This window comes from Lagenorhynchus albirostris, chromosome 15 (genome assembly GCF_949774975.1).
Source record: "Lagenorhynchus albirostris chromosome 15, mLagAlb1.1, whole genome shotgun sequence".
Classification (NCBI taxonomy): domain Eukaryota; kingdom Metazoa; phylum Chordata; class Mammalia; order Artiodactyla; family Delphinidae; genus Lagenorhynchus; species Lagenorhynchus albirostris.
In genome coordinates, this window is record NC_083109.1 from 72,161,184 (window position 1) to 72,174,793 (window position 13,610).

General features: G+C 47.3%; 1 protein-coding gene and 1 non-coding gene across 7 annotated transcripts in view; both read left to right on the top strand.

Annotated features, from left to right (window-relative positions):
• The first annotated feature begins 3,687 nt into the window (after nt 1–3,687).
• The window catches only part of SRCAP (Snf2 related CREBBP activator protein), a 32,761-nt gene continuing 22,838 nt past the window's right edge, over nt 3,688–13,610 (top strand). For 2 of the 6 annotated variants that reach the window (XM_060123374.1, XM_060123375.1), the window contains exons 1-11: nt 3,725–4,019; nt 5,461–5,534; nt 6,105–6,367; nt 7,785–8,036; nt 9,368–9,553; nt 9,791–9,931; nt 11,303–11,525; nt 11,641–11,918; nt 12,561–12,654; nt 12,793–12,882; nt 13,375–13,563. In XM_060123374.1, the coding sequence (XP_059979357.1) occupies nt 6,314–6,367; nt 7,785–8,036; nt 9,368–9,553; nt 9,791–9,931; nt 11,303–11,525; nt 11,641–11,918; nt 12,561–12,654; nt 12,793–12,882; nt 13,375–13,563 (1,507 nt within the window). In that variant the 5' untranslated portion in view covers nt 3,725–4,019; nt 5,461–5,534; nt 6,105–6,313. Of the gene's footprint in view, nt 4,020–4,138; nt 4,314–5,460; nt 5,535–6,104; nt 6,368–7,784; nt 8,037–9,367; nt 9,554–9,790; nt 9,932–11,302; nt 11,526–11,640; nt 11,919–12,560; nt 12,655–12,792; nt 12,883–13,374; nt 13,564–13,610 lie in introns of those variants that run through there. The other 4 variants (XM_060123372.1, XM_060123370.1, XM_060123373.1 and 1 more) reach the window with 4 other exon arrangements.
• LOC132506552 (small nucleolar RNA SNORA30/SNORA37 family) lies at nt 12,340–12,470 on the top strand. The gene has a single exon (XR_009535877.1). It is a non-coding gene; the product is annotated as a small nucleolar RNA SNORA30/SNORA37 family (small nucleolar RNA).

The following is a 13,610-nucleotide window of genomic DNA, read 5'->3' on the forward strand; positions in this document are numbered from 1 at the left end:
TGCCACAACTACTAAAGCCCACGCACCTGGAGCCAGTGCTCCACAACAAGAGAAGCCACCGCAAGGAGAAGCCCGCGAACCGCAACGACGAGTAGCCCCTGCTCACTGCAACTAGAGAAAGCCTGCACACAGCAACGAAGACCCAACACAGCCAAAAATAAAAAAATTATTTTTTATAAAAAGGCCGAGCACCGCAACGAAGAGTAGCCCCCACTCGCCACAACTAGAGAAAGCGTGTGCACAGCAACGAAGACCCAACGCAGCCAAAAAAAAAAAAAAAAAAGTCATCATTGCCACATACAAGGTCATCTAGATTTTCTCCTGTGTTATCTTCTAGGAATTTTATAGTTTTGTGCTTTACATTTAAGTGTGTGATCCATTTTGAGTTAATTTTTGTGAAGGGTATAAGATCTGTGTCTAGATTAAATTTTTGCATGTGGATGTCCAGTCGTTCCAGCGCCATTTGTTGAAAAGACTACCTTTGTTCTATTGTATCGCCTTTGCTCCTTTGTCAAAGATCAGTAGACTATATTTATGTGGGTCTATTTCTGGGCTCTCTTTTCTGTTCCATTGATCTGTCTATTCTTTTGCCAATACCACACTGTCTTGATTACTGCAGGTAAGGCTTGAAGTCTGGTAGTGTCAGTCTTGCAACTTGGTTCTCCTTCAATACTGTTTTGGCTGTTCTGATCTTTTGCCTCTCCATACAAATTTTAGAATCAGCTTGTTGATATCCACAAAGTAACTTGCTGGGATTTTGATTGGATTGCATTGAATCTATAGATCAAGTTGGGAAGAACTGGCATCTTGACAATATTGAGTCTTCATTATTCACTTTTCATTCAACCAAAATTTCATTTGCCTAATGGAACAATCTCTTCTTCACAGGGTTGTTTGAAATGGTTTTCATATATTAATTATCTAGAGATACTGTGAATGCTGTGACAATGTACCTGCTCTCAAGGAGTTTATCTTTTAGTGGGAAGGGGGCAGACAATAAACAAACATACAAATAAATTAATAACTTCAGGTAAGGGTTGTGAAAAAGGCATGTGATAAAGAGTGACAGGCAGTGAAAGGGCTATTTAATGTCAGGGAACTTCTCTGAGGAGGCAACATTTGAACTAAGACCTTCATGAAAAGGAAGAGTTGGCCATGAGAAAAATTTTTATTATTTTGGGGGATCTGAGTTCCCCGACCAGGGACTGAACCCAGGCCCACGCAGTGAAAGCGTTGAGTTTTAACCACTGGATCGCCAGGGAATTCCAAGAAAAATTTTTAGATGGAGGGAACAATGGAGATGAAGGCTCTGGAAGCAGAAATGAATTGGATGGATGGTTTGGAGAAGGGCATGGTGGCTATAGTATAGTGAACAAGGGGTAAATGAGGTTAAAAAAAATAGACAGGGATCATATCCTGTAGGTTATTTTATTGAAAAAAAAAGTATAAAATACATGTTGTGAGATACATAAAGTGTACAAATTTTACGTGCACATTTCAGTGAATGTTTACATCTGTATACACCCCTGGATGTGACCTCATCCAGATCAAGATATAGGACAGGAGTCAGCAAACTTTTTATTGTAAGATGCCAGATAGAAAATAGTTTAGGCTTTGTGGGCTATGGTCTCTGCTGCAACTACTCAGCTCTGCTACTATAGCAGGAAAGCAGCCACAGTTGCTATGTAACGAAGAGGCATGGTCAGATTCCCATAAACCTTTAGTTGCGGGCACTGAAATTTGAATAACTTGTAATTTTAACATATCACAAAATATTTTTTCTTCTTTTGATTTTTTCCTCAACCATTTGAAAATGTAAAAACCATTCTTAGCTTGCCAGCTGTACAGAAACAGGTGGTGGGCAAGACTTGCCCTTTGGGCCATAGTTTACCAACCTGATACATTTCTAGTATCCCCCTTGTGCATCTTTCCAGTTAAAACCTTTCTCTCCCAATGGTTATTGTTCTGATTTTTATCACCATCAATTAATTTTGTCTGCTCTTGAACTTTATATAATTGGAATCATATGTATTTACTCTCGTGTCTGGCTTCTTCAGCTCAACATAATGTCTGTCCTATGGGAATTTTAAACCATGATACATCATTTTCATTTAAGAGAACTAGGATGATCTTAAGTGTGAGAGCATGATGATCTGATTTATATGAAAAGGTCACTCTGGTTGCTGTGTGGAGAACGGAGTAAAGGGAAACAGGAGTGGAAGTGGGAGGCCCAGTCAGGAGTAATCCAAGCCAAGAGATGATGGTGGCTGGACCAGGGTTATAGTCAATGAAAATGGAAGACAGACTTTAGACTTACCTTGAGTTTGAGCTCACATATCCAATACGTTATTTCTGTGTTTCATAAGGTGTGATAATACTAGTAAATTTCCTGAATAATCTTTCTGAGACTGGCATAGTGAATTGTCAGGTATAAACCATGTCTTTACCCTCAAGGGGTTAACAACAGTTTTGGGCGTGGGGTGGACAGACCATGAATCCAGATACAATGCAATCAGTTCTTTATGGAGCCCAGGAGGCTATGGGAGCCAGAAGGGTAGTCAAGAGAGATCATCTGGGGGTTGTGGCCCTTGAGCTAAATTCTGAAGGAAAAATATCGAAAAAGGGTAAAAAAGTATATGGGAAGGCCAAGAAATGTGAGCTCTCTTGGGAGTTCAGTGCGGTTCTATGGAGTCTCAGAAATATGTAAGCTTGGCCTGGAAAGATTTTGAACTGGGCCTAAATGGATGGGCACTTACCCACTTTTTCAATCAAACAATCCATCCTTGATACTTCTGTGTGCCCTGAGGCTCCAGCATAGGACAGAGGTAGCAAACTGACAGCCTGTGGCTGAATCTGATGTATTTTGCCCCTCTTTGCTTTATTTACACTACCTTCCTGGTCCTCCTAGGTTTTTGAGTTTTCAACCCCTGGTTTTTGCTGTAACAAAAACAGTACTTGAAATCAACGACACAGAGAGAGAATCAGCTCTTTGAGTAGAATGGGGAAGAGCTCAACTGAGTGGATGAAGAGGAGCTGAATGAGAGCTTTATCTGGGATTCTGTACCTGGCTCCTAGGGTGGGCTTTAGGTGGTAAATTTTGTGTTTGTATCCTTGTGACTTTGACTGCTTTGTTATGAATCTTCGTTCTGGACTCTGTCACTAGTTAATCTATGAGCCTCAAATCATTTGTAAAATGGAGCACTGCTGGGATTAAAAGAGATAATCAAGTGCACAAAGTGGCCTCAATAGAAGGTATCTGTTATTATTATTTTATTTCGGGGTGACGGTATCATATTCCCAAAGGGGTTCTTAACCTAAAAAGTTGGCTAACAGATGGCATAAGTGCTTAGGAGTTACTGGGAATACCATCCTTGTGTAAAACGAAGCAGCTCTACATAAGTGGACTGTCGTGGGAATCCAGAGGCCCAGGTTCCACTACTAACTTGTTGAAAGTACCTGAGAAATTGCTTCAGCTTTCTGGGTGATCTATTAAAAAAAAGTGGGGTGTATCGATCCGAGTTGGCAGCCGCAGAGCACCCCAGCGGCAGGTTCCGTGGTGGAGGGTAAAAGCTTTCCGCCGCGGACCAAGCGGCGAGCCTCCGGGAGGACTACATCTCCCAGCCTGCCTTGCACTTCGGACAGCGCCCTACGCTAGCACGCGAACCTCTCCGCTCCCCGAACCTCCTGTTACTGTCTCTCGCGAGAAGACGGGCCGCGCCGGCGGTAGCGATAGTGAGCTGTGGTGGTGGCGGTGGTGTTGGTGGTGGCGGCCGAGACGGCGGCGGCCATTTTGGTGAGGCCTCGGAAGCGGCGGTGGCGGTTCGCTGCGAGTAGCGTCTCCCATTTTTCCCACCCACCGCCCGCATCTCTGTGCCGCGAGAGGAAGCAGTGGAAGCAAGGCGGTGACAGTAACCGCGGGCCCCAGGGGAATTTAAAGGCCGCGAAGGCGGCGGCCAAGAGGGGGCCCTCCCCCCTCCTCGGCGGGAGGGGGGGTGGTGCGCACGCCCCCGAGGACGCAGGTAAGGAGAGGGAGACAAGATGGCGGACGCCCCACAGCTCCCCCTCCCCTTACGGGTGACTGCGCGCGCATCTTTCCGCCACCGCCTCCCCTCCCACCTTCCCGGGGTGCTGCGCGCGCACCTTCGGCCGGGGCCCCGGGGCCGGTGCGCGAGGCTGTCGGCGCGCGCCCATAGCGACAGGCTGAGGGGGGCCAGGCCGGCCGGTTCTGGGCCCGGGCGCGTCTCCTCTCCCCTCCTGCCCGTCTGCGCACGCGTGCCTGAGCGAGCGAGCGAGCCCTGAGAGGACGGACCCAGGTGCGCTCCTGCCCGCCCACCAACCCCAGTCCCCCCTAAGGGGCGCGCGGGAAGAGGAAGGGGGGCGTGGGACGAGTAGTCGGGGCCCGCGCCCACCATATCCAGTCAGGAGCCAGGACCTGGCGGCACGAACCCTCCCTTATCTCAGCCTTTCGCGGTCTGGTGGTGGGGGCTCCCTGACGGGCAGGGATGAGAGGCTTCCTAGTCCTGCGACCCTTGGGTGCGTGGGCTTGGGTTCTGGCGGGAGCCCCCGGGCGGTGCGCGCAGCCGGCTCTCTCCGCCTCCAGGCGCGCACGCGCGGGCCCCTCCCCCAGTCGCGCACGTTGGGTGGGGTGGGAGTCTAGGAGGGGGCGGGGCTATCTTAGGGCTAGTGGCAAGTTGGGGCAGAGGTCAGGGGTCACGCTGGGTCAGGCTGTGGGGACGGGTTGGGAGACGGTAATAAAGCCGGGGGTCGAGAGTTCAAGCTTCTTGAATTCTGGTTAGCTCGATTCCAGTGACTCTGTTGTGGAAGGTGGAGTGAATCGAAGGCTGCACTGTGGTTAAAGAATTTCCTTAAACACTGGAGAAACACTTCCGGGCCTTGTGTGGGTTTACCCTGCCTATTTCCGGGGTATGGTTCTTTGCTGCTCGGGCTTCCTTACCTTTGCTCCTCTAAGGTCTCCTGCTCTAGTTCTGCTGTTTGGGGAAGTGTCATATGGCGCAGGTATAGGAGTCGCAGGGCCTGCCCTGAGGAAGGGTGGATCCTCCTACGTTTAGCCCTCACTGGAAAGGAGAGCCGGCTGCCAGGCAGCCAGCACCTTTTGAGCTTATGGATGTGACAGCTTTTTTGGCTTTGTTAATTTGTCCTCCATTCAGAAGTTGGAGCCTTTTACCCTTAAGCTTTTTAAACTTGTTTGGGGGGCTTCACTTCCCTGCTTCTCCTCCCCAGCCAGAATCTCATGTTACTAGGGAATTCTGTTTTCACAAAACGTGGTTTGTTTTCATTTTTCTGAAATGTGATTTTTTTTTACTACTGTAGTTCTCTTCCGCCTTTAAACTGATTTGAGTATATTTAAAAGCCTCAAAAGTTGGTGTAAAGAAGGCTTTGATGGGTGTTGGTAAATGTGGATTAGTTCCTCACTGCCGTTTTCCTCCCTTTTTGTTTCAGGCGTGATTCCCCTCAGTACGGCGGCACCGTGGAAGTACAGACTTTCACAGGGGGTGTGGTCTCAGCTCACACAGGTGAGGGCTCATATACCATTTCATGTGCTGATGCTAATGGGAAAGATGTTTGAGATAATGATTGTGGTGCAATAACAGATCTGGGACTATGGAGAGAGAAAGATCTGATCACCCTGACTCTACCAAGGAGAGTAGCACGTTCTCTTGGTTTTGGCATCAGACTGTCTAGGTTTGTCCTCCTCCTCCTACTTCCTTACTGTGACCTTATGCAAGTCTTCTGGTCTCTTTGTATTCTGATTTCCTAATTTATAAAACAGAGGAAATATTAGAATGTAAGCTAAGTTTATGTCAGCGGTCTTTTCTGCGTAGCTCTGTTTTTGGTATGTAGAAGGAGCTAAGTAAGCATTTATCATAGCATGAAATGTATCTGGTTTATAAGGTAGATGTGAGGATTATAGAACACATCAAGTAAGTACTCAGTAAAGTATTTGACACATAGTAGATGCTCAAGAAACGTAAGCTATAATCATTGTGTTTGATTATCTTTATTTGTTAGTGTTATCCCTGTTTTTTAAGAAGATTCTTTAATCTTTCTAAATCCCATTTCTACTCTTTTTTACCCTACTTTAGGTGCTCCAGAGGCCGGTGAACCTGAGTGGAGGCTGGGACGCCCTAGTGGGCCCCGGGCCCTGGAAGGCGGGTCCCGGTGGCCGGTGGCCCAGAATGAGGCCAGCTCCCAGCATGCCCTGCAGCCGGACGCCAGCCCCTCGGCCAGCAGCAGTGGTGACAACGACCCAGTCGTTCTTCAGGCATCCAAAGAGGAGCCTGGGAGTGGGACCATGCAGAGCAGCCCCTCCCCTGCTCACCCTCAGCTCCCAATCTTGCAAACACAGGTTTGAAAGTGGGGAGGGTTCCTTCTCTGCTTCTGCTTTGTGGGCTGCTGGCTTTGAGGCAGAAGAAATGTGGCAGGTCTTAGCCGGGTTTCCATGATCCTAGCTACCTTGGTAACTGAGTTTGGAGAATCTTTGATGCTCAGGTGGGCTGTCAAGCCTGTTGGATACTCATATTCTACTTGACATTAATATAATGTTGATCTCTAAGAGCATGGAAATTCCTCGTTACCTGAAAAAAGTTGAATTAAGCCAGGTTGGAAATGGGGTTTGTGACAAAATGCTTTTAAGACTGCGTACTTTGAGAATAGCTCGGTTTCTTTTGGAACTGTAATGAGGTAAGCCTTATGGATGGTGTGTAGTATTCATTCTTTTCTCATACTGAGGGAGTGCTGGAGGTAGAAGAAAATCATGACTTTTAAAAAACTGGACAGACCTAGGTTTCCCGTACAGTAGGCTTTTGATGGTTATGGGTTTGATATGATTTTCCTGAGCAGCTGGGGAATTATGCGACATAATGTTTTTCTTCATTTAGTTGAGGTAGGAGTTTGAGTGGCCCACTATGAGGCTTGTGTGCCAGAGTGAATTTCATGAGTTCCCTCACTGTGCACATTTAAGTAGGACTTCGTTCTATACTCATTATTGCTTATGCGGTACCTTGTAATAGGTGGATATTTGAGAACAGTGACTAATCCTCCCTTTCCTCATCTACCTCTCCAGTAAAGGAAACTACCGAGGCTGGCGATGAACATAAAGAGGTTTAGGTGATCTTGGATTTTTTGATGCTTTTTGAATTTGGTGGTAGCTCAGATTTATTCGCATGGGTGAATCTGTCATACTTGCTGTGAAAAGGAGGGAAAAACAGGGAGTTGTTTATGTGAGTGAAATCATTGAGGTTCTGAAAAGATCATTAAAATTTGAGGTCATGTGCTATAGTAGTAGTCTTGAATTTGGGAATCATGTAAATGTCAGGCTCTAATTCCTCTTGCATGCCAAGTGTTTACTGGAAACTTGGCTTTGCCGTCTTGAGTACCTTATTAAAACTTTATCCCAAATGTTGTGTTTATAAAAATGAGGTTGAGGGGCTTCCCTGGTGGCGCAGTGGTTGGGAGTCCACCTGCCGATGCAGGGGACGCGGGTTCGTGCCCCGGTCCGGGAGGATCCCACATGCCGCGGAGCGGCTGGGCCCATGGGCCATGGCCGCTGAGCCAGCACGTCCGGAGCCTGTGCTCTGCAACGAGAGAGGCCACGACAGTGAGAGGCCCACATAATGCAAAAAAAAAAAAACAAAAAACAAAAATGAGGTTGATACCTTACTCCAGAGCTTTTTCTTGTGGAGATAGAATGAAGGAATGTACTTAAAACCCATGGTAGAGTGCTGCTAAGCATTCATCTTATCTGTCATTTCTCCCTTTTCTAGATGGTGTCGGACGGCATGACAGGCAGCAATCCTGTGTCCCCTGCCTCATCCAGTTCCCCAGCCTCTAGTGGGGCAGGTGGCATCTCCCCCCAGCATATAGCTCAAGATTCCTCTTTGGATGGACCTCCAGGGCCCCCAGATGGTGCCACAGTGCCCCTGGAGGGGCTCAGCTTACCCCAGGCTGCTGACCTGGCTAACAAGGGCCCAAAGTGGGAGAAGAGCCATGCTGAGATTGCAGAGCAGGCCAAGCATGTATGTATTGGGAAGGCCCATGAGGCTTCTTGGGAGTCTTCCTCCCTGAACTCCTATGTCCCATGGGTATTTTACATTTCTTTCCTTATCTTTGATTTACAGTACAGTCTCTGCTTTGATCTTGAACAAGTTTCTTGAACTCTGAGCCTCATTTTCTTTTTTTTAAAATAGGGATGGTGTAGTAGTGAATAGGCTGATAAAAGGTTTAAGTTAAAGGAGAAAATAGACACAAAAGTGCTTTGTAAGCTATGAGCCTCCTAAGATTTATTGGTTTCTACTTCACGTTTTTCTCCTGTAGTCTCTGTTAAACTTACCAGAGGTAAATGTTGTCTCTGGGCCAGCAACATCAGCATTACCTGGGAACTTATTAGAAATGCAAATTCTTCGTACCCTTCTTCTACCTACCCATTTAAAACTCTAGGCGTGGGGTCCAGCACTGTCTTAAAAAGCACTACAGATGATTCTGATGCATGCTCAAACTTGAGAGCCATTGGTCTAATATCCATGTCTTTCTTGGTGTTTCCTTGGTGACCATCAGGCCATTTAGTTCCTTGTCTCCTCTGTGGCTGTTAGTTCCTTTGATTTAGTTTTTGTCAGGAGAGGACAAAAATAATGAGGGCAGTTGTCCTGAGTTTATAAGTCACCTCTGTTAAATAAAAATTTCAAGTGCTTTCATTTTTCTTTTTATGATATAACGAGTGTAGAAACGTTGTTATCTTTTTGTAATACTAACCACTGTTAATCTTTTTGTGTATAACTGTTCAGTATTTTCCACAAAAAAGTACATTTTTTTAAAAAAGTACATTTTTATAAAAATAATATTTTTTAAAAACTAACTGGATTATGTAAATTGGATTTTATAGCATATTTTTAAGTACGAACATATACTCTTGTGTAAGTAGAATTCTGCGGCAGTGAAGGTCCCTTCAGTGTATCTAGAGTCAGTAAGGAAGCATGCTTTCCTTGTTCTCTGGGAAGCTTCCCTTGGATATGTTTTCCTAAGTTGTGCCTATATTCATAAGGTATGGAGTGTGAAAAAATGGAAAAAGCATGAAATCTGGTGTGTGGAGTCAGACGTATTTTTAATTCCCAGTACTTATCAGCTCCTATCTTTGTAATCTCAAGTAAATCACTCAATCTCCCTGATCTTCTTTTTGCTCACCTGAAGAGCGTATAATATCAACTCATAGGATTGGTATGTGGACTCAAGACAAGCATATAACACTCAGTCCAGTCAGTGCCTGTACGTAGTCAGAGGTCAGGGATTCAGCCGTGGTCATGAGGTGAAGTATATGTCAAGTAACTTGATTGACCTAGCTCTTCCTCATTAGGAGGCTGAGATTGAGACTCGGATTGCTGAGCTGCGGAAGGAGGGTTTCTGGTCACTGAAGAGACTGCCTAAAGTGCCCGAGCCTCCCCGCCCCAAGGGCCACTGGGACTATCTGTGCGAGGAGATGCAGTGGCTCTCTGCCGACTTTGCTCAGGAGCGCCGTTGGAAACGGGGTGTGGCCCGTAAGGTATGTCCTCAACTGGACCTACTACTTTCCATTTTGTTTTCAGGTTTGCTTTTTCTTGATGGGTAGGTTGGTTGGAAGGGAACCAAACATAATGGTGTACAGTGCTTGTAAATGCTTCTAGTCTCGAGAGGCAAGCTCTGACTTCCCAGGTTTCTTGGCTTTGACTTTTCTCTTTACCCTTGACTTGGGGATGGGCCAAGCGTCTGGCCTTGGAGTGTTTTCACCTCATCCCCACAGGTGGTGCGAATGGTGATCCGGCACCACGAGGAGCAGCGGCAGAAAGAGGAACGGGCCCGGAGGGAGGAGCAGGCCAAGCTGCGCCGAATCGCCTCAACCATGGCCAAGGATGTTAGGCAGTTTTGGAGCAATGTGGAGAAGGTAGGCAGCAGAGATTGGGAAAGGGAAATGCCTTGGGGTTGACTGGTGGGTAGCATGGTAGCAGGAATGATCAAAAGTTCTCCTGGGGAGAGTGGATAATTATTTCATGCAACTCTGATGACGTTTCTGTTGTGTGCTGGACCTTTCAAGCATTGAGTTCTACGAGGAAGAGAGAAGTACAATGGAAAAATATGGGTCCTGCATTTGGGGATTGCTAATAGGACTTCTTGACTCCCCTTGGCCATCTGTCCTTTGCAGCCCGTTCAGCGTGCTTTTTTCAAGTGTGTGCCATTTACCTGCTTAAATACCATCAAAGTTCTCATTAACTGAATTGTTCTCATTTATTAAGTTGTAATTGTTTCTTTTTTTTAAATGTCATTTTGTTTATTTTCTTTTATCTTTTTGGGCTGTGTCAGGGTCTTCGTTGTGGTGCACAGGCTTCTCTCTAGTTGCGGTGTGTGAGCTCTCTAGTTGTGACGTGTGGGTTTTCTCTCTCTAGTTGTGGCGCCCGGGCTCCAGGGCACACGGGCTCTGTAGTTTGCAGCACGTGGGCTCTGTCATTGAGGCGTGCGAGCTCAGTAGTCATGGTGCGTGGACTTAGTTGAACCACGGCATGTGGGATCTTAGTTCCCCAACCAGGGATCGAACCCATGTCCCCTGCATTGTAAGGGGGATTCTTTACCACTGGACCACCAGGGAAGTTCCTGTAATTATTTCTTAAGTATTACCTGGCTTCTGTCTATATTTTCATTCTTGTATTCTGCCAGTTCCTTTTCTTTTCTTCTTTTTTCTTTTCTTTCTTTTTTTTTTTTTTTTTTTTTGCGGTACGCGGGCCTCTCACGGTTCTGGCCTCTCCCGTTGCGGAGCACAGGCTCCGGATGCGCAGGCTCAGTGGCCATGGCTCACGGGTCCAGCCGCTCCGCAGCATGAGGGATCTTCCCGGACCGGGACACGAACCCGTGTCCCCTGCATCGGCAGGCGGACTCTCAACCACTGCGCCACCAGGGAAGCCCCCTTTTCTTCTTTCCACTTCAAACATTCTCTTGTATGTCCGTGGCCATTTACACATGCTTTTTCTGCTGCAGGGGATGCCTTTTTCCTCATCTTCACTTAGGGAACACCTACTTAATCTTTAAGATTCAGCTCCAGATACATTTGTAAGTCTTTCCCCACTGCCAGAGACTAAGCTGGCTCTTCTCTATCCTGTGCTTCCTTTCTGCTTTCCTCAGAAGCACCCTTAAGGTCATTTAGCTCTTCCCTCCTGAAAAGCCAGCCCAGGGCCTAGCATAGTGGAGGCTTCCCTAAATGTTGAGTAAGAATACATGAGTAAAAGATTATCTCGGTGATCCCTCCATTTCATGCTTGTGTCAGGTGGTGCAATTCAAACAACAGTCCCGGCTTGAGGAAAAGCGGAAAAAAGCCCTGGACCTGCACCTGGACTTCATCGTGGGGCAAACTGAAAAGTACTCAGACCTTCTGTCTCAGAGCCTCAACCAGCCACTAACCTCCAGCAAAGCTGGTTCCTCCCCTTGCCTTGGCTCTTCCTCAGCTGCCTCTAGTCCTCCACCCCCAGTTTCCCGGATGGATGATGAAGGTGTGTGTCCTCTTTAGCTCTGTTACTCTTCCTCATGTACCCTTTCCAGAGCTGAAAACCCACCCTGTGGCTTGCAGGGCCCCGTGGACTTTGTGACCTTGTTCTCCTGCTATAGATGGGGACTTCCAACCCCAAGAGGAGGAGGAAGAGGATGATGAGGAGACGATTGAGGTTGAAGAACAACAGGAAGGCAATGATGCAGAGACCCAGAGGCGTGAGATTGAGCTACTTCGACGTGAGGGAGAACTGCCACTGGAAGAGCTGCTCCGTTCCCTCCCCCCTCAGCTGCTAGGAGGGCCTTCCAGCCCCTCAAGAACCCCCTCATCTCATGATAGTGACACCCGAGATGGGCCTGAAGAAGGTGGTGAAGAAGAGTCCTCTCAGGTGTTGAAGGTATGGGCAGAAGGGGATAGAAGGTGGGTTCAGAGTGGGAGCAGAGGGAGAGCCTTAAGGACTGAGTTCTTCCAGTCTATGAGGTTGGTTGTGGTTTTTAGGAGTCCTCCGTGGTGTGAGCATTTGGGCTCTCATTTGAGGTTGGATAGGAAAGAACCTGGGTTTGGGGCAAGTTACAGTGTGAGATGGCCAGGTTTCTGATGTGTGGAAGAGTGTACTGTACTCTTAGAATTGCTGTGTGAGCTTGAAAAAAAACTTACTTTGGTCCTTGTCGTTTCTGTGAAACGGCCCTAATACTCACTTGCTGGTTTGTAGGTTCGGAGCTGAGATGGTAACCTTGAAGTCTCTTCTGGACCTAAGCTTTTTGTTTTTCCATGTGTCCGAGTGCATGGGGTTGCTGTTGGGGGCCTGTGTTTCTCTTCTGGCACTTTCACAGGTCCTCCCCCGGGCAGTGGGGCCAGGATTTGGTAGCTGGTACTGAAATTGAAAACCCTTGATTGTATCCTTGCCCTGGGACGGTGTCAGTGGCAACTGTCACTCAGTGGGACAGAGAGACTATTCTGTGACATCTTACTCAACGTTGTGTCTTGCTCTTGCTGCTCTAACCATAGGCCTTCTCCTTTTTCATCCTCTGCCAAACAGGTAAAGCCCCCACTCTCCTCTGTCACACAGCGCAACAAACAGCCTTGGCATCCAGATGAGGATGATGAAGAGTTTGCTGCCAATGAAGATGAAGGTCAGGCCTGTTCTCAGTCCTGTTGCCTCTTACCCCTTAAATTGTCTGGACCTAATATTTCAGACTTTCTCACCTCTTCCACTTGGACTGTGTTCTGAGCCTCTGACCCCGTTGATCTTGGTTCATTCTCTTTCCTAGCGGAGGATGAAGAGGATACCATAGCAGCTGAGGAGCAGTTGGAAGGGGAGGTGGATCATGCCATGGAGCTGAGCGAGTTGGCTCGAGAAGGTGACACCAGACATTTTACTGAGTACCCACTTGGTGTCTCTGTGCAGAATGCCAGAGATAAAGAAATGAATAAGACACTCTTATCCCTTCTGGAGATACTCTAGATCTAATGACAGAGACAGATTTATAGATGGTTATAAGTAGAAAATTATGATTGGTTATGATGGAAGTTTGAACAAAGTGATGTGAGAGCTGAGTGGAGGGAAGAACTATTGGAAGAGGATAGTGGCCATGTTTGATCTGAACCTTAAAGGGGAGGTTCCTCAGATTGATGCCGTCCTTCCCAGTGGAAGGCAGGACCATCCACAGTTCTAGCCCACGTTACGGGGCTTGGCTGAAAATAGCTGCTGCTGAAAGTAAACTCTTTTGCCTCCCTTCAGACATGGGCCTAGCAGTGTCTGTAGAAGCTGAGGTAAAATGAACTGGCACCACTCAGACCTCCCCTTCTTCCCCGTGAAGCATGTGAAGGCTTATCCTTCACTTCTCTTCCAGGTGAGCTGTCTGTGGAGGAGCTACTGCAGCAGTACGCAGGAGCCTATGCCTCTGATGCCTCTGCCCCAGGTTCTGGGAGTAGTGAAGAGGAAGATGAAGATGAAGTTGAGGCTAACAGCTCTGACTGTGAACCAGAGGGGGCCACAGAAGCTGAAGAGGCTACTCAAGAGGATAGTAGCAGTCAGTCAGGTGAATGTGTGGTCATGAGGCAAGAGCTGGGGAGGGCAAGACTGGAG